A 19,620-nucleotide genomic window follows, 5' to 3' on the forward strand; every position below is an offset into this window, starting at 1 on the left:
CTGCTGAGTGCCTGGCTCTGTGGTTCTCACCCTGCTGCATATTAGAAACACTCAAGGAACTCCGCTTATTTTTTTGTATACAAAAAGTGAAAAGAATAATACAACGAACTTCTCTATCAAGCAGCTTCAGCAGTTATCAACACTGGGGGCGCCTGAGTGGCTCAGTCGGTTAAGGGACCAGCTCTTGATTTCTGCTGAGGTCACGGGATTTGTGGGTTCCAGCCCCACATCGGGCTCTGAGCTGGCAGTGCTGAGCCTGCTTGAGATTCTCTCTCTCCCTCTCTCTGCCCCTCCCCCACTCATGCTTTTCTCTCTCTCTCTCTCTCTCTCTCTCTCTCTCTCTCTCTCTCTCTCTCCCCCTCGGAAAATAGACTTAAAACAAATTAAAAACAAAACAGTTATCAACACTGAGCAAATCTTGCATCATCTACACCCCCACCCACTTTCCCATTCCCTCTACTGGATTATTTTGAAGTAGACCCCAGACATATCACTTTCTCAAGAAATACCTTAGTGTATATCCCTCAAAGAAAAGACAAAGATACTTTAAAAATGTAATCACAATACTCATATCACACCTAAATACATTATCAATAAGTCCTTAATACCAAATATCCAATGTTTAGATTTCTCTGATTTTATTTTATATATTAATCATTTAATAAACTGTATATATATAAAATTTAAAAATGTGTTCCAATCAGGATCGAAACAACACTGAGGAGACTTTGAAAAAATACTGTGCTTAAGGGCTTTCTCATTCAGGGATTCCAATTTAATTGGTCTTGGGTGGATCCCAAGCATCATATTTTTTAAAGCTCCCTGGGTAGTTTTAATGTGCAGCCAGGGTTGAGAAATGCTTTACCTTTCCCCCTACCAGTTTCCTGCCAACTCCTCCTTGTCTAGGCTTTTAATACCTCTCCCTGCCTCCAGCCGGTAGACCCGGCAGGTCCCAGAGCACTTGGCACAAACATGCCCTCCCGGGACACACTGAAGGCTGCGCGTCTTCTCCAGCCTTCCCCTCCAGGTGGGCTCGAACTCTGTGGGCGAGAGGCTTCCTTGTCCCTACAAATCCACATACTATGTGTGTCTGTGTCTGTCTCGTTCTCCCCTAATAATGCCTGATGCCTGTTCTTACCTTGCAAGTGTAGCAGATTTTGTGTGTGTGTGTGTGTGTGTGTGTGTGTGTGTGTGTGTGTGAAAATATCAAAATTCCTGCCTCAGGAAAAAGTGAGAACTTCCCTGGGGGCTGTACTCCTCATTTGGCTGCTCAAGTGACTCAACATTGCAACGGAGCTGAGCGAGGGGCCTGCGGGGGGGCTTGGCAGCAGGTGCGAGGGAAACCGGGGATTGAATGGGACTTGAACCCAGCACCTTTTGGGGAATCTTAAGAAACTTCTCGTCCCTGAAGATGTTGGCTCCAGGAGCCATTTAGAGAATTATGCCCAGGTCCCTAGCTCCCAGCCATCTGCCTGCCTTCCCGTGGCTGCTGCTTCTGTCCCCTTCCCCTCAACTCCACCTGCCTTTTGGCCACGTTCCTCCCTCCTGCGTCCCCCACTCCATGCCTCACTGAATGTTGGTGAAACAAATCTAGTCTAAAATAATGAGCAATCAGCTACCCTGATGCTTGGGGCAGGCTGGGCAGGGGCTGGGGGGGAAGGGGTAGGGAGCTGAATCATTTATAAAGCTTAATAAAGATGCAGATGAGCATGCTGACTAGGAGCCCCAGAGCTGGGCTCATTCATTATTCAAAGTTATGTAAATGCCACTGGGCCCCGCCCGTTAGAAGCCTGCCCCTTGTCTCTGCTGCTTCTCCCTGCCCTACAGACTCAGCCCACCTTGTGCCTCCCCTTGCTGGCCCAGGTGCTTACATTTGCCCTGCCATCGGCCCGGATCCAGAAACCCATTTTAGACCCTACCTCAAGGGGAATAAAAACCTTAGATCTCCTCTCTAGCCGGAAGTCTCCCAGAGGTTTCTGGGGAGGCCCTAGCCTTCAGGAAAACCTATACAGGCCCAGATAGATGGGCCTCTCATTGTCAAAGATGTCCAAGGAAAGGATACCACAAGAGTGTTTCTGTACATGTTTTAATGTCTCACAAATCTACTTAGCGGGATGGATTTCCTGAGGTCTAACCTAAATCCCTCCTGCTGTACTGGAAGCCCGCCGTCGAAGTAAAATATCCATGCCTGTCCAGGTGGCTCAGTTGGTTAAGAGTCCAACTCTCGATTTTGGCTCAGGTCACGATCTCACGGGTCGTGCGTTCGAGCCCCGCATCGGACTCTGCGCTGACAGTGTGTGGAGCCTGCTGGGAATTCTCTCTCTCCCTCTCTGTCTCTGCCCTTCCCCTGCTCATGCTCTCTCTCTTTCTCTCTCTCTCTCAAAATAAATAAACTTTAAAAATAAAAGAAATAAAATATCCAGTGGCCAAATTCTCTTTAATCACCTTTCTGAGAAGTAAAACTCAAGTTGTCAAGTGACTCCTGCTTACTGTCTCCAGACTAACTCATCCTCATTGCCTCCTTTCACCTTTGTAGACAGTTGAACCTCCTCCTTCCAAGTTGCACTCATGCTCCTTAAGCTCTTAAGCTTGTCCTGGGGCACCAAACTCTGGGAAGGGTTTACCTTTTACTACCTACACTTTACCCCCTCTTTTCCACGTCACGATTACTGACTTGTGCTCCACGGCTGCCCAGGTCTTAGGACTCACATTACTTTCTGACTCTCCTCTCTCTGTGCCAGACCTTTCCCTCTCCCCCCGTCACCCCCTAGTTTTTCAGTTTGGTGAGGCTGAGAGAGGAAGAATTGGGTCAGAGTCACAATGGCATCGATTGCCTCCGCTTTCCCTTCTTTTCTGGACTGGCTTTCCTCCCTCCCCACCCCCAACCTATTTTTAGCCTGCCTCTGTTTTCCTTCGTCTGGTTGGCAACCATGCTGGCCTCTTTCTCTCCGCTGCCCTTATCTCTCCCCTGCAGCCTGTGCAGACCCTAGCGGCCTTTCCAGAGGTCTCTTATTGCCTGCCCGATTTATTGCGATTTCCTTCCATCTTGAAGATACGTAGGGTCTGCCTGAACGGGCATGCCTGGCCACGCTCAGGCCGGAGGGAAGCAGGGAGATAACGTAGGTGGGTCGGTTTTGGTAAATCCTTCAGTGTTTCTAAAACCCTCAAGTTGTCCATCCCCACCCCCACCTTCAACAAAGGTGTTTCCTCTCCTCTGTGCCCACGGACTCTTCATTGCCTCCATCCCCTCCAGGACCCCATCCGAGCCCCAATACGAAGTGCTCCGATCCTCCCTCTTGGGCATTCTGGACCAGCTTCCTTCGGCTTTGGGGGTGGGCAGCACCCCTGGAGGTCCCCGCCTGCCTTCTTGGTCTGCACATGACCAGTCTCTTCTTCTGCGGCTCTTTTTTCTCTCCACTCCTTCCTGACCTCATCCCTCCCACACACACCCCTTCCTACCCCCACACGCCCCCGCCCCTCCTCACACTCCGTTTTTAGGACACACCAGCTCAGGCAGGGCTTGTCAGCATCCCCCACTTGTCCTTTCTCAGCCTCTTCTAGACATTGGTCCCCTCCTTTACTGTCACCAGCAAGCTGAATAAGACTGGATATTTTGGAAGGGGATCTGCAGCTGGCTGGGGGAGGAGGGCGGCACTGAGCGAAGCAGAGGCAGAGGGAGCTGCGGGCAGCCATTGAATGAGAGGGAGAGGTTCCCAACACCCTTTCTCCCCAACTTTGCCAGCTTGGGAGACAGCAGGATCTTACACGGATCTCTCTCTGTACCCCGTTTCTCTCTCTCTCTCTCAGCAACAACACAATACCTCGCTTTACAGTTTACTGCATTCTCTTCTACATATCCCACTATGTGCATGGTGCCCTCCCCCCTCTTCCTGGGCTGCTCAAATGCCTCTCCTCACTGAGTCCCAGGTTGACCGCCATCATCACCATCACCATCATCGCAAAGGGCAGCGTCCCCCAACCCGCCTCCGCCAGAGTTCTCTATCTTCCCCGCCCTGCTCCGTCTTTTTCCCAACGCACCTGTCACCTTCTAAATTATGATAAAATTTATTCATGCGTACTGTTTATAGGTCTTCACATTGGACTGGGTGAACGCCACAAGAGCAGAGTTTTCATGTTTTGTTCACAGACACATCCAGGATGCCTAGCACAGTCCCCGGCACATAGCAGAATTTCAATAAACGTGTATTGGGGCGCCCGGGTGGCTCAGTCGCCAAGCATCTGGCTTGGGCTCAGGTCATGATCTCATGGTTCGTCAGTTCGAGTCCCACGTGGGGTGAGCTCAACCCCCGCTTCCGGTGAGCTCCACTTGTCTCTCCCTCTTTATTTCTCTCTCCCTCTGCCCCTCCTGGGATTCTCTCTGTCTCTGTCTCTCTCTCTCTCTCTCTGCCCCTTGCTCACGTGTGCCCTCTTTCTTTCTCAAAAAAAAAAAAAAAATTGTACATTGAACGAGTGATCTCTTTTGATCCTCACACACCCTTGTAAAGTTGGTCAGTGTTATTATTCCCATTTTTTTATTGTGATAAAATATACGTGACATAAAACGTACCTTTGTCATCATTTTTTAACGTTTATTTACAGGGGTGCCTGGGTGGCTCAGTCGCGTAAGGTCCAACTTCGGCTCGGGTCATGATCTCACAGTTTGTGAGTTTGAGCCCCGTATCAGGCTCTCTGCTGTCAGTGCAGAGCCTGCTTCGGATCCTCTGCCTCTCTCTCTCCGCCCCTCCCCTGCTCACTCTCTCTCTCTCTCTCTCTCTCGAAAATAAACATTATAAAAATGGAAATCTTTATAAAAATAAATAAATAACAGAATACTTATACTTAATACTCAATAGAATAAGTATCCTGTTATTCTATTTTTGAGAGGGAGAGAGGGTGTGCGTGCGAGTGCTCAAGCAGGGGAGGGGCAGAGAGAGAGAGGGAGAGAGAATCCCAAGCCAGCTCCCAGCTGGCAGCACGAGCCCAACTCGGCACTCGATCTCACAAACCTGAGAGATCAGGACCTGAGCCGAAATCAAGAGTCGGTCGCTCAACCGACTGAGCCACCCAGGCGCTGCCCATTTTAATCATCTTTAAGTGTCACCGTTCCGTGGCATTGAGTACACTCTCTTAAACCACGTTTGTGTTTGTAATGTGTTAAACCACGGTGTTGTGAAGCCATCACCACCATCTGCACAACTTTGTTATCTTCCCGAACCGAAAGCCTGCATCCCTTACACACGAACTCCCCATTCCCCCCTCTCCTCAGCTCCCCGGAAGCGACCATCCACTTCCCGTCCCTGTGAATCTGCCCTAAGCGTCACCTGTGGGTGAAATCCTCCAGTGTTTGTCCTTTTGCGTCTGTCTGGCTCCTGGCGCTTGGCATCACCTCAGCGTTATTCCTACTCTGCGGACGTGATTATTCCCACTTTATGGAGGCTGAGGTGCAGGGGAGCCTCGGAGAGCACCTAAGAAGCAGGCCTGGCTGGGGCGCGGGAGACTGGCTGGCTTTTACAACTCCCTGGAGAAATCAGCACCGATCCGTGTGCCTAGGCCTACGAGGCAATCTCCTCTGTGTTGTCTTTCCTTTGGGGATATTTTTTACTCCTATTCCCATTTCCCTCTCTTCCCACTCACTGCCTCCTCCTGACATTTCCACCCCAGCTGGTCCCAGTTTTTCTCTCCCCAGAGCAGGCCTTTTCTCAAGTCACACTGGCCCGGTCTGGAGCTGCTCCTGCTGGGGTTTCGACGGAGCTCGATGGGCCCCGCTCGAGTCCCTGTTACCCCCCTCACCCCTCCACCCACCCTGGGGTAGTTATGAGCCTGTTCCCTTCCAAAGCAATTAGTGCGAGGAGGCCAGCCGACTCGGTGCTAATGCCGTTTCATTAAGTGGGAGCAATCCTAATGATAATAAAATGGCACATTTAACATTCAAACATTGAACAGGGTTTCTAAGCGAGTGTGCCTCTCTCTTCCTTTCTGGTATAACAACTCCATCTTCATAAGGACCTGACAATACACCCTAATGAGAGACTGGGGAGCTAAGCGTCTTCGCAGAACCAGAGAGAGGACGAGAACCAGACAAAGAATCCAGGGAGAGAGGGCGCGGTGCCCTGAGAGGATGAAGACCCCAAGGATTCCTGGGATAATGGACTCTGGGGTGCTGAGTTAGACAATTAAAGTCTCTGAGAAATAAGGTCGCATGGAAAATACAGCCCACCGCAGACTTTAGTGCAATGCAGCTTTTTATTTATTTGTTTGCTCAACACATTTTTCCCAACAAACATTTATTGTGCACCCAAGGTGAGCCAGATTTTATGGGAGTTTGTGATGGAGGGTGGCTCCAGCTTTCGCAAAAGGAACTCCAAGGGCAGCAGCGGTCTACACATCGTTCTGTTTGCCCTCCCCTGGGCAGCGTTAGTCGCATCCACCCCAGGTTTATCAAATGCCTCAGCGAAGAGAATTTTAACAACTGCTTTGGTCCCGTGAGCCACTCCTTACGCGTCCTCCTTATTGAGACAGCCATCTCAAAGGTCCTCGCTACTCTGTGATTGTGGAATATCTGGTTGACCTTCCGGAAGCAAAAAAAGTAGTGAGGACTGGCGAGCTGGCCAGGGAGAGAAGGTCGATTCAATCATGCGGCGTTGACAGGGGACTCAAGAGAGGCAGGAGAACACGAGGGCATGTTACAGCCAAAGGGCTTTATTCCCGGCTCCAGTGTACAAAAAGGAGGCGCTGGCCAGGGGTCAGAGGTGGGCTTTGCCCAGGCCGGGGAAGCGGCTCATTCTAAAAGGTGTCAAGTCATAGGATGGCGTTAATTTCATGCTTAATTCATACAGGATCTTCCCCACAACAGGGGAGAGCTTGAATCCATGTCCTAGGGAAAGGAGAGCAGGTTGTCAAGCCTCCTCAGAGACAGCGGCTGGGGTCCCTGCATGTCCGCTACCCTGTCCCCAAATAAGGCCACCTCTCTTCTTGGTCCGCATCCCAAAACTGGAAGCTGCCTCCCACCAGAGCTATCCTTTCTTCTCTGATTGCACCACCCAGCACCTTTTTACAGTCGAGTCTAGACTTTGGCCGGCCAAGAGCGCAGAAAACACCATTTTCTCTGCCCCTGCCCCGCTTGAGCTCTCTCTCTCTCTCTCTCTCTCTCAAAATAAATAAATAAACATTAAAAAGAAAGAAGAAAGAAAGAAAGAAAGAAAGAAAGAAAGAAAGAAAGAAAGAAAGAAAGAAAGAAAGAAAAAACAACATTCTGCCTGGTACTGAAATAGGTCAGCTTTAAGGCACGTCTTCCCCTGCTCAGGCTCACCAGAGAATCCAGCACCGATGACAACGTTGTCATACTTTGGGTGTCGATCAAGAATGAAGTGCTCATCAGGGGTGTTCTAGAAAGAAACGATCACACCTGTGTCCTCTGAGGATAGAAAGAAGAGGAAGAGCCGCAGGCAAGGGAGGGAGGGGACCAGGCTGGGTTGCTTTCCAGAAAAAATGGGAACGGGGCACAAGGATGCGTTCTGCATGCCAGTGCCCCCTCCGGGTGCGACAGTCTTTCTCATTTGTCCATCTGCCTCTCTTCTCAGACAGAGCTATGAACACAGTAGGTGCTCAGTTAATGCGTGTAAACTAACTTTAGCCAAGATGCCTCAGGCCCTGGTGACATCTGTCTCTTCTCTTCGTGCCTAAGGCCTGTTCAACTAGAACATCTTGCCAAAAAATCTTTTAGAGCTCTTCTGGGAAACATAGCGAGGGGCAGCCAGGCATCAGCCTCGTGTGCTAATGAAAAGGAATATGAATAACCTCTAGCGGGGCTTCTCCGGTAGAGGTGAACCGACCCACGGAAATAAGCTCATTTGTTTCAAGTCACATATCATGTCAGGGGTCAATTAGATGTGAGCCTGAGCAGTGCTGAGTTCTGTCTCCTTCCCCTGTTCTCCGGGGCTGTGAGAGGGGCCTGCCCCGCCGCCCACACCCTTACCGTGTACAAGCAGGGCTCCAAAAGGGCAGGCGTGGGCTCTAGGTCAGGTAAGTGATCTCTGACAAAGCGGCCCAGGATCTGGACGTCTTGGATGTCTGAGAATGCTTCCGGGCAGTCCCGCTCCTCAGGATCTACATTGTTGCCGTGGTGATAGCAGACCTAGCTCCCAATCAGAGCGGTGTGAGCTGCGAGGGCCGGCCTTCCTGCACACCCCCCAGCCCAGGGGGCAGGCTCTCACAGAGGGCCCCCATCCATCATCCCAGCCTTCCCCAGTCCTGACCGATGCTGTGTGTGTTGCCACTCCAGGTTGCCTTAGCTGTTCCTTCCCCCTCCAACCCTGTGTTTGCAAAGGAAGGGCTCCCTTTGCTGCCTCAGGACAGCTGGGGGTCTTGTGCTGCAAATAGGGAATGGTGAAGTATTCTTCTCCTGCTCCTTCTGCTCCCCGAAAGGGAGGGGGGTTCGGAGGGATCTGTTGAAAAGGACATTAGAGCAGCTGGCCCAAATCTGCATGGGCCCCTGCCAGCCTTCTCTGGGCCTTTCCGCTCACCTTCATCAGCCCTGGATATTCTCCGGAGGGCAGCCCGTAGATGTGGTGGGGAGCCGGGCTGAGGCCCAGGCCTAGGAAGCAAGGAAAGGCCTGGGACACACCATAGCTTCCGGGAACCTTCTCTCGCCAATAACACACATTGATTCGCAGGGTCTTGAAGCAGAGAGAGGAAGTGGGAGATAAAGGGGGAAAGCCATGGGGGCGCCTGGGTGGCTCAGTCGGTTAAGGTCCGACTTTCACCTCAGGTCATGATCTCACGATTCATGGGTTCGAGCCCCGCCTCAGGCTTTTGCTGACAGCTTGGCACCTGCTTCGAATTCAGTGTCTCCTGATTTCTCTGCCCCTCCCCCACGCACGCTCTCTTTGTCTCTCAAAAATAAATAAGCATTAAAAAAAGGGGGGGGGAAGCCCTGAAACTATAAAAGAACAGTTTCTTCTGGGGTCCTGTAGCTCTTGAATACAAGCTGGGTGCCCCCTCTTAACTCGTCCATCGTTGTTTCACCCAATTCTCACGTCATTGACATGTTCCATTGTTTTTTTTAAGTTTATTTATTGATTTTGAAAGAGAGAGAGAGAGAGAGAACCAGTGGGGGTGGGGCAGAGAGAGAGAGGGGGACAGAGATTTGAAGCAGGATCTGTGCTGACAGCAGCGAGCCCAATATGGGGCTCAAAGTCACGAACCGTGAGATCACAACCTGAGTCAAAGTCGGACGCTCAACCAACTGAGCCACCCAGGCTCCCGACATGTTACATTTTGATATGAGGTACAAAGATCTCTGCATCTGTCTCTTCTTCCAGTCTTGTTTTTTTAATATTTATTTACAGCCGGCCGTACTTCTCTCTCTCTCTCTCTCTCTCTCTCTCTCTCTCTCTCTCCCCCTCCCCCTCCCAGAGTTAATAATACCTCAGATTTATGGAACGCTTACTACAGGTCAAGCCATTTCCTAAGGGCTTCATATTTATTACATAATTTAATTCTCCAACAGTCATATCCCCATTTGACAGGTTATAAAACTGAGGCTCATGAGGTATCCTAATTTGCCCAAGGTCATCTGGTAGCAAGTGGCAGATCTAGGACTCAGACCTGAGTCCGTCTGACGCCAAGGTTTCTTCTCCTAAGCACCAACGCTCAGGCTTCCAGCTCCCCTTACCTGCAGAGGCAGCTCTATTCCCAGGGGACGGAGGAGCTGGTTGGTCCAAGGGCCCGCTGTGATGACCAAGCTCTTGCCTTGGTAGATCCCGGCCGTACTTTTCACTGTGACTGGGAACCCCGGTTTTATCTCCATCACCTTCTCTCCATCGCACACTAGGCCTCCCAAATGTCGAATTGCATCCTAAAAAGGGCGGCAGCGGGGAAGGGCAAGTTAGTTACATAGTTATGTGGTTCACCCTGGTGAACAAAGTCCTTCACTTAGGGCGGAAGAGAGGGCTCCGACTCCAGACCCCCTGTCCCGTAAAGACCAGGCCTAGCAGGGCCTATAAGACCGCCTGCCCAAAAGGTCGAGAATGAAGCCAGCAGGGCAAAGGCCCTCATCCGGCCAAGGTGATTGGGAGACGGCAGATTGGAACCACCGCAGGGGCTGCGTTGCCCCCAAAAGCCGCACACACTACCTGCAGGGCTCTGAGGGCCTTGTCTGCATAGAGAACTCCTCCGGACTTGTCCAAGACCCCCACTTCTCCCCTAGCCAACAGAACATTGGGGAAACGTTGTTTCAGCTCCTCAGCTGAAAGGCACTGGTGCTCCACGCCCTGTCTAGACAAAGTAGCCTGGATCGTTTTTAATTCTGAATTCTCCTTCATTCCCAGCAGCAGTAGCCCCGTCTGCCTGTAAAAAAAAGAAGAAAGAAAGAAAGAAAGAAAGAAAGAAAGAAAGAAAGAAAGAAAGAAAGAAAGAAAGAAAAGGAAAAAAAAAAGAAAAAAAAAAGGCACGTGGGTGAGGGTATGAGTCAGGGTCCTGGGCCCTTCTGTCTCATTCTTCAGCAAGGGTCCCATCAAGGAGGTCTCAGCCTCCTGTTCAAAGAACTGGTAAAGTCAGGGGCGCCTGGCTGGTTCAGTCAGCAGAGCACACAACTCTTGATGTCCGGAACGTAGGTTCAAGCCCCACACTGGGCTTGGAGCTTACTTAAAAAGATTTAAAAAATTAACAATAAAAAGAATGGGTAAAGTCATCTCAATGCTGTTGTTAGGGTCGCGGTCAGTATTCTTGAGCGGGCTGCCAGCCCATTCCTAAGTCCACCCTGGACTCTCACTGTTGGTTTGCTTGTCCTTCCAGAGGGCAGACATCTGAAATCCTCACCTGGAAAGGTGTTTCTTCCTCTTCCTCCCTCCCTTGATCCATTCACTATTCTGATCTGTATTCTTTTTAAGTTTATTTATTTGTTTTGAGAGAGAGATTGAGAGTGTGGGTGGGGGGAGGGCAGAGAGCCAGGGAGAGAGAATCCCAAGCAGACTTAGTGCTGTCAGCGCAGAGCCCAACTCGGGGGTCAAACTCACACACCGTGAGGTCATGACCTGAGCTGAAATCAAGAGTCAGATGCTTAACCCCACTGAGCCACCCACGTGCCCCTGATCTCTAGTCTCTTTGCCCCCACGCCACCCCCTGCTGTTTCTTTTCCTTTGTCCCTTTTCTTGTCATATGACTTATTGTCCCCTGCTGCGCTGGCCTGTGCTTGGTTCCTCCTTGGGGGCTGCCTGTCTTATGGAAAGGATCCTAAATCGGGACACCTGGCTCTGGGTCCCATCCTGGGACATCCCCGGGACCTTGCTCTTGTTGCACACTCTTCCAGGCCCCACGTTCCCCTGGAACACGTGCCTGTTGGACCATCGGTGGTGCCACCCCAGGGTGGTACCGCCCAACCCTAGGGCATGTGAATGGCGCGGGCCATTTATTTAGTCATCACAGTGCCTAGGCGTTGCCACTCACATTTAGTGGGCAGGGGCCGGGGACGCTAAACCTGCAATGCTCAGGAAGATCCTACCCCAATGCCAATAGCACCCTCCTGCAGAAACACCAGTAGATGGTCTCTTAGGGTTCCAGCAATTAATTCAGTGACTTTATGGTTTTGTCTCTCCCTATACGTCCTTTTATGCTTCTTACTCTCTGGGGGAGTGAAATCTGTTTCTCTTGAATACTTTCCTGTCTCTCTGTCACAAGAGACCAGAGCTCCCTTTTGGGGGAAACTGATCTAAACCATAGAAGGGTCACTTTGGACCTCGGGACTGTTGCTGTAGTCCCTTCTCGCTTTCGGCAGCCGCAGTGACCAGCATCAGCCTGGTACATCCCCCAGGTACTGTGTATAAAGCTCGTAATAGCCTATAATGGAGTCTCATGGATATTACATGCTTCCAAATCCCACATTATCTGGTTGGGGGATTAAAGAGAAGATTGGGAGGGGGTAGGGACACAGCAGGCCCCAGGGCCGGTGTCAGTACACAGAGCCGCGCAGCGTGGCCAATCCATTGGCCACGGCCCCCGCCTACCCGGCATCCACCACTGGTGAGAAAGCAGTGAGAGCCTCTGCCTCTTCAAAGCTTAGCAGAGGAAAGATGCTGTCGAATCCCCACTCGCCAGCCGGGTCCTTTCCCCGTGGCCCCCAAAAGGACTTCAGATGGGTTCTCAGGGAATGAAAACTTGCCTGGTAGACTTCTCAGTGGAGAGGATGATTCAGAAGTCATGCAAGGATATGTTCTTGAGCACTTTCTACCCTCTGGGGCTGTGGCTGGGGAGAATTCTGGGAAAGACCTGGCTGAACCCTCACCTCCGTGGTTACAATGTCAGATCCCTGGCTCAGAAATTTCAGAGCAACGTATTCCAACCCCTGCCTGCAACAGAGCAACCTCCGTCTCTCGGTCTCTCCCCGTAGACTCGGAGACTCGGTCACTTTCTTTCCTCCCTTCCTCTCTCCCACCCTCCCTCCCTTTCTTCCTTCTTTCTTCCCCTGAAGTAAGAACCCCTCTTACAGGAATGTACTGTATGGGGAAAACAAACTCATGCCAAGACAACGGGCAAATCAGTCGAATTATGAAACGCTGAGTGATGTTCTAATTCCCAAGCCATCCTGCGGTGGATGAAGCGGGCGCTCCCGTCCCTAGGAGTAATCAGTGAGCTGATTCCGCCGGTGAGTGTAATTGTGCCAATTGTAATCATTTTGCTCCAGCTCTCTGCCCCTGTGGCATTTATTTCTTAGCCCAGATATTGATCTAACAGTGGGAAATTTTCCATCTGAATTTGTGATGCTGGACCCTCCCCTGGTCCGAAGATGCGTTTGGGAAATTCTCATTTTCCGTGGATCACAGCTGAGCTATTTGGCCTGAGGGAAACCGCGCACGGCTGGAGAAATGCCTCCGATTGGAGAGAGATTTTTGACCATTATGAGCAAATCGGAAATAAATGTAAAACACTGCCTGGAAATGCAAAGGCCTGTCATTATGGGAGATAGGTGAGAGGCTCCTGTGGGAAATGCTTAGAGAATTGGAAATCAGTCAGTCAAAACCGGGATCAGAGAATGGGCCTTTTCCCCCCAGTATGAAGATAGATGAGTTCCATGGGCGGATTGAAATCATTTAAATGCTTATTTTCTTAATGGCTTTTCCTAGATCCCAATAAACAGACCGGCTAGTTCTGCATCAATTTCTCACCCCTGTGCTCTGGGTCTCCCTGTGCTCTCTTTCTGCTCAGACCTAGGCTACAAAGTTAGGGGAGGGGAGGAATGAGAGGAGACAAGGCCGTCGCAAGGAAAAAAAAAAAAAAATTTGTCCAGGAAATGCCTGGTCAGGGCTGGCCCAGAAAGAGAGCACCTTGAAGCGAAGCTGGGTTGTCAGGGAACCCTGGAAGGAGTGCAGCTACCAGCTCCCAGTACGCGGTCAGCTGAGCGCAGAGCGTGTGGTGTGAACGGGCGTCTTCCTCCAACCCCAGCCGGATCCAGCACTAGGAAGAGGTAATCGAAGAATCCTCCCAAGGGCCTTGTTGACTCCTCTGGCCGACTAAAGCCTCGGACATGATGTAAGGAGCTGGTGATAGGGGATTTCCATCCATTCCTATAGGAGGCCAGGGCGCCGGATGGAGCCAGCAGGAATCGGGAGGGGCAGGCAGCGCACCCCGCGTCAGCCACCTCCCATCCCAGGCTCCCGTTTTCTCCTCTGGGGGTTTAAAGTGCACGGCAAGCCAGCTCCCAGAGTCACCTTGGGGAGGGGACTTGGTAATGGCTGCTGTCTTTGTTGGTTTTGGAGGAGCTCTTGGCGTTTCATCTTCCGCTCAGTGGGCCGAGGTGGAATTGGTTAACAAAGACTCTGCTCCAGGGAGGGGATGTGGCTGACAAGCCAGGCACTTCACAGACACAGGAAGCAGCAGCTGCGGAGGGGGCCACCAGGTTCTGCCAGCAGCTGTACTGCCTACGGCTGTGATCTTGTCTGATATTGTCAGCTAAGCAGGGGCAGCCTGGGTCAGGAGCTAGATATTAGGACTCAAAGGGAGAAGGCGGGGCAAGCAAGAGCTGGGCCCCAGAGCTGGGATTTGCTGGTGGTATCAGCGTCCTGGCTGTACCCGTCACAAAAGACTCGGACCTTGTGATCCGGCACCTGTGTCATTGTCTGTACCCAGAATATATGCAAATATCCTGAGCCCACCCATGTTTAGTATGCCACCGTCACAGGAAGAGGCAGAACAGAATGAAAAGAATCGGACAACCACCTTCACCGGCAACTCCTGAAGATGTTTGGTGGTCTGTTTGTTTGCTTTTTTAATCATTGTGCAGTGGCCTTAAGTAAATACATCTGTATCTACCGGTTAGATCATGATGTTGTGCTGGTTCTCCGGGAAGAACCTCGGAGAATAAGAACACCAGAGATGATGCATCATTGTAGAAAATCAGAATTAAGAATAAAAGCGAAAAGAATTGGAACGGGAAGTATCCGTGCTGTGTTCCTAAAGAAAAGAACCAAAGAAATTAGCCTGCCCGAGTCAATCAGATTAGCCACAAGAAAGGACGTGATAATGATTCAAATAATAATAGCAACACACCTAGCACTCTGTAGAACTCGGAAGGTTTTCCAAAGCACATTCATTGTACTCTTTCTTTTTCATAACTGGGGATTCTAGGCATCAGAGTGGTCTTTTAAGAGGGGCTATCATACGTCCCTGTCTTTTTTTTTTTTTAACGTTTTTATTTATTTTTGAGAGAGAGCGCGTGCACACGCACATGCGTGCAAGTGGGGGAGGGGCAGACAGCGAGGGAGACAGAGGATCTGAAGCAGGCTCTCCCCTGACAGCAGTGAGCCCGATGTGGGGCTCGAACTCATGAACCATGAGATCATGACCTGAGCCAAAGTCGGAAGCTCAACCAACTGAGCCACCCAGGTGCCCCAATATGTACCTGTCTTTAATTTTTTTAATGTTTATTTATTTTTGAGAGAGAGAGAGAGAAAAAGGGGGAGGGTAGGGACAGAGAGAGAGGGAGACACAGAATCCAAAGTAGGCTCCAGGCTCTGAGCTGTCAGCACAGAGCCCGACGCGGGGCTCGAACTCACGGACCGCGAGATCATGACCTGAGCCGAAGTGGGACACTCAACCGACTGAGCTGCCCAGGCTCCCCTGTCCCTATCTTTAAATAAACATTAGTAGTCTTTCCACCAGGGATGATTTAGACACGAATTTATTGGGACAGAGGGGATGGACAAAGTAACCAGTCTGTGGTATCTGCTAAGCCAGGGGCCAGCAGACCATGACCCGGGAACCAGATCAGGTCTACCACCTGTTTTTGTTTGTCACACAAGCCAAGATGATTTTTGTATTTTTTTTGGTGGTTGATTAAAAAAAAACAAAAAACAAAAGAACATTTCATGACATGAGAAGAATATGAAATGTCAGCGTCCGTGAATAAAGTTTTATTGGCACCCAGCCACACTCAGTTATTTACATATCATCTGTGGCTGCTTTCACACTACAATGGCAGGAGTTGGGTAATTGGCAGAGCTGAATAGTTACAACAGAGACCATATGGTCTGCAGAGCCTAAAATACTATGTGGCCATTTCCGGGAAAAGTTCGCCAAGCCCTATTCTAGACTAACGAGGAGTATAGTAATCCTGTGATTTGCAGGAATAGGACCCTGACTACTCAGTAACAAATCTCTCAAAGGGCTGCGGGGAGAAATAAATGAGTTAACCGGTGTTGAGTCCTTTTAAAACAGCCTTAGTCTCTTATCACAAGCATTAAATAGGTGATGATGGTGTCAGTGATGACGAGGGACTTGTCAGGTACTACTCTAAGCCCTTCACATACTTATCCTCACAGCAGCCCCATGAAATAGATACCCCTACTTTACAGATGAGAAAACTGAGTCTCGTAGAGTTAAACCATATAGCTAAATGTGTCGGAGCTGACGTGTAGAGCAGGTCGGCCTGGTCCCAAAGCCCTTCCAAATTCCTGCCAAGGAAAGGATTGAGATTATGAGACTCTCCTACCCAGCGGTTCCTTTCCCTCTCTCCAGCAGCGGTTTGTCCATGGTTGCTACGCCCCACGTGTCTCCTCCTGCCCTTCTTCCTGCCTTGTGCAATGCAGATAGGATACTGCTGACCCGGAAGAGGTCGTAGGAGCTACCACTTATCAGAAGGTGCTAGGGACTATGCCAAGTACTTCCTAAGAGTCTCGTTTCATCCCCACAAAGCCCTGTGAGGAAAAAATGAGGCAAAGAGAGGTATAGAAATTTTTCCAGTGTCACGCAGTCCGTAAGAGGTAGAGCACCAAGTCAAGTCCAAGCCTGTCTCCAGAACCATGTTCCCTCTGAAAGGTTCCAGACACTCTCATAACATCACTCTCCCAACATCTTAGTTGCCTCCCTCCGTGTCCGCTGGGAAGAAGCGATCCCTCCGTGGCCTTGGCACTTCTTTTACTACCAGACATTCAGCAGTATTCACAGATGGCTGACAGAGAGGGGTCCCTTTGCCAGGCCACCCCTCAGCAAGACATGCTCCTTTATTTGGGTGCTGGGTGCATTAGCTGCCTCTGGAATAAATCTGTAATTAGCTGTCCTAGCTGTATTTGCATAATGGATTTCACTTTGTGCTTAAGTTAATGGTGTTTTTGCAACAGAACAGTAACCTCTTGGTTCCTGGCCATTAAAATAACTGCCACCCTGTAGGATAGAGCCGTGATTTTGTAGAAAGTTCAGTTAAGAGCCACAGAGAAGGTGGGAGGGGACGTGGGGTGGGTGGTTCAAGTTCTCTGCGCATGATGGGTTGTCTGCCTTCCTCCCCATGAGTGTTTGAAAGGTCAGTGGAGGTTGGGGGGGGGGGCAACAGTGTCTTAAGGGTTAGAGAGCCACGGGAACAATCGAGATCTCCAGCAAGCAACAGGGCCTGAAGAGGAGGCCTATAGGAAGAGGCATTCAGAGAGAATGCATGGATTACAGAGGTCACTCTGGGGATGAGGACCCAGCATGAAGGGCTATGATATTAGCAGGAATATAAAGAATCCAGACAGGGGTCCCTGGGTGGTTCAGTTGGTTGAGCATTCAACTTTGGCTCAGGTCATGATCTCGCAGTTCACGGTTCGTGAGTTCCAGCCCCACATAGGGCTCGCTGCTGTTAGCACTGAGCCCGCTTCAGATCCTCTGTTCCCCCTTTTTCTGCCCTTCCCCCACTAGTGCTTTCTCTCTCTCAGAAAAAAATAAACATTAAAAAAAAAATCAAGACAGCAGCCTCCTCCTTGATTTCAATCTCTGCCCTAAAAGAGTCTCAGATGGCTCCATGGAGCCAGCTCTGGAGATCTGCTCCCAGTGCCTTTTCAGCAGTCTTCCCAGTACAACCTCTGCCAGCCTCGAACATGTGTCTGACCCCAGTGCTGGAGCTCAGAGTGAGGCAGGAGCCAGATGGCCCTGTGGGGCAATCGTCATGACAGTGGGCACAATACTTCCACGTGTCTGGCACTCCCCTGGGCCCTGTGTCCCTCCACCACATTTCAAGTGTTGATGGCGGTGCCCCCTCACAGACTCCAAGCACCCCCAGGCACTGGGCCCCACAATTCAAGGAATTCTCCCACCCACACCCAAACCTGTGTAATTGGGTCCCAGCCTCATGCTCCAGCTGAGCCCATATCTGGTAGCACTCATCCATCATCTGGGTGTAGAAGTCTTCAGGATATGCCCTTCTGATTATCCGGCTCTGCCCATGGGAGCTTCCTCGGGAGTGCGGTAGAAAGAACTGGAGACGGAAAACAAGAGAGACAGCCGAAGCTGTTACCCCTTACGCTGCCAGCCCCTCATCTCCACCCCCTGGAGCCAGCTCATCACCTTCAGATCTTTCCATTCAGTCTCCCTTCACGGCCAAGTTACTGATTTAGCCATCGGCACAAAAGTTTTCAGTAGCACTAACTCAGCTTCCCTTTTGCTAACATTATTCACATCCCAAAGTCCCTTCGTTAGTTAGCCTTTGGTCATCTTGCTGTAACCCCACCCCACCTAGTCTCCTAGAGAAACAGAATCACAAAGAACCTTTGAGATCATTCCAGTCTAGCCCCCTTCGTCTTATGGACAAGGAGGCAGATGCTATTTCTCTGTGGCTTCAGATCACTCGGGACAAGGGAGCCACTTTGGGATTTAGCAGAGGATGGAGAGTTTCCTGCAAGGTTAAACCAGGAATCCCTCAGGCTTTGAGAAAACTGATAGAGAAGTTGAAAAAGGTTTCTAACCAATGTAGCTCATTTACCAAGAAGGGTAAATCAAAACTCATCTGGATAGCTGTAGAGAGGACGGGAGGATAGAGGACTCTGGAAGGTGGGCTGGGTGGACCTGCCCGGGGAAGGACCCTGGAGACTCACAGGGCCCACCCACATGTGCCGTGGTCAGGGTACACTGCCCCGCGTGGGGTCACCTTTTCCACAGGGAAAAATAAGACCTAAGTCGTCCTGCCTGTGTATCAAACAATAAGGCTGCCATCAACCAGAGGTGAGAGAAAGCAACAGAAGCTTCTGCTGGGTTCCAGCGTGATAGGCCAGGAATACCCAGGGAAGAATCCTACCTCTTAGGCTGACAAATCAGCTTTTGCCTCTGGGCAAAATTATTTTTACTTGAGATTACCCAAAGCAGAACTGATTACTTTTCCGGGCCAGATCAACCATTTTAAAAGGCACAGAAGAAACTGACTGGCAAGAAGGAAGAGAACAGGGCCCCGGACACTTCTCTGTCAAGGGCAGGAACCGGGAGGCAGTAAGAGGAGGCAATGAGCCTGGAAACCCAGTGTGGGTCTTAGGGACGGTGGAAGTTTCTTTGCATTGTCACAAAATACACTAGGCAGCAAAGCCGCAAACTGCACAGAATTTGACAATCAGACCTCACTCCAAAGTCTGCTGGCTCTGGAAACTTCTCTTTAGGGGAAGAGAGAGGGACCGTCCCTAAGGTCAGGAGTGCAAAGGGAACATAGTACCTGCTCCAGCAGGATGACCCTCTTCCTGTGTTTGGCCAGATGGTATGCCGTGAAGCAGCCCTGGATGCCTGCCCCGATCACAATGGCATCATAGAGATCTTTCTGAGCAGCCATAATGCCCACTTAGTCCTACAGCCACAAAGCCCACACACAAAGAAGCCTCTGGGCTGAAGGAGGAGGAGTAGGGCAAAGTCCAGCCTGGCCAGCATTCCCACAATCCCCTGGGCTGCATCCTTCTCCCAACCCCTCCCTCCCCACAAAACCTGGCATAGGGCTCAGTCCCCACCTCTCCTGCAGAGTGGAGCTGGGTAGTCTGATCTGAGGTTTAGCCCAGCTCAGCTGCCAGCCTCACCCTTGTATCCCTCTAGCTTTCTATTCTTGGCTCAATTATTGTCATGCAAATGGCTCCTTCCCATGCCACCTTCCTGTCTCATTATGATCTTTGTCTCGGGACTTCGGCCCTGGAATTTCAATGCCTCCTAGACCGAGCTGGGCACCAGGAATGCTGCCTCCCCCTGCTGGCTTCCCTCCCTCCCGCCTGATTTCCTTTGGAGATTCTAGAGGGCCAAGCTAAGAACCTGGCACTCTGCCCAGGGTAAGACCCACCTCCCCGGTGGGGTGCAAGGTCGGGGGGTAGACGCAGGAAACAAAATGGGAGGGCAGTTTTGTGATTATGAAAT

General features: G+C 50.7%; 1 protein-coding gene and 1 long non-coding RNA gene across 4 annotated transcripts; one reads left to right on the plus strand and one right to left on the minus strand.

The window, feature by feature from the left end:
- Positions 1–6,224: 6,224 nt before the first annotated feature.
- Positions 6,225–19,117, minus strand: PIPOX (pipecolic acid and sarcosine oxidase). 3 transcript variants are annotated; one of them, XM_019423725.2, is made up of 8 exons: positions 18,941–19,117; positions 17,571–17,719; positions 10,134–10,347; positions 9,674–9,856; positions 8,523–8,675; positions 7,976–8,134; positions 7,310–7,385; positions 6,225–6,568 (listed from the first exon to the last, which is right to left on the minus strand). In XM_019423725.2, the coding sequence occupies exons 1-8, from the start codon at positions 19,052–19,054 to the stop codon at positions 6,525–6,527; spliced, it is 1,092 nt and encodes a 363-aa protein (XP_019279270.2). In that variant the 5' UTR covers positions 19,055–19,117; the 3' UTR covers positions 6,225–6,524. The 3 variants fall into 3 exon arrangements, with proteins under 3 accessions (XP_019279270.2, XP_019279269.2, XP_019279271.2); XM_019423724.2 differs by having other exon boundaries at positions 6,225–6,874; positions 18,941–19,116; XM_019423726.2 differs by lacking the exons at positions 17,571–17,719; positions 18,941–19,117 and adding an exon at positions 15,983–17,564 and having other exon boundaries at positions 6,225–6,874.
- LOC109251824 (uncharacterized) lies at positions 11,960–12,925 on the plus strand. The gene is made up of 2 exons (XR_002073718.2): positions 11,960–12,640; positions 12,782–12,925. It is a non-coding gene; the product is annotated as an uncharacterized LOC109251824 (long non-coding RNA).
- Positions 19,118–19,620: the final 503 nt, after the last annotated feature.

Source organism: Panthera pardus, unplaced genomic scaffold (genome assembly GCF_024362965.1).
Source record: "Panthera pardus isolate Hobbes unplaced genomic scaffold, ASM2436296v1 HiC_scaffold_3, whole genome shotgun sequence".
Lineage (NCBI taxonomy): Eukaryota > Metazoa > Chordata > Mammalia > Carnivora > Felidae > Panthera > Panthera pardus.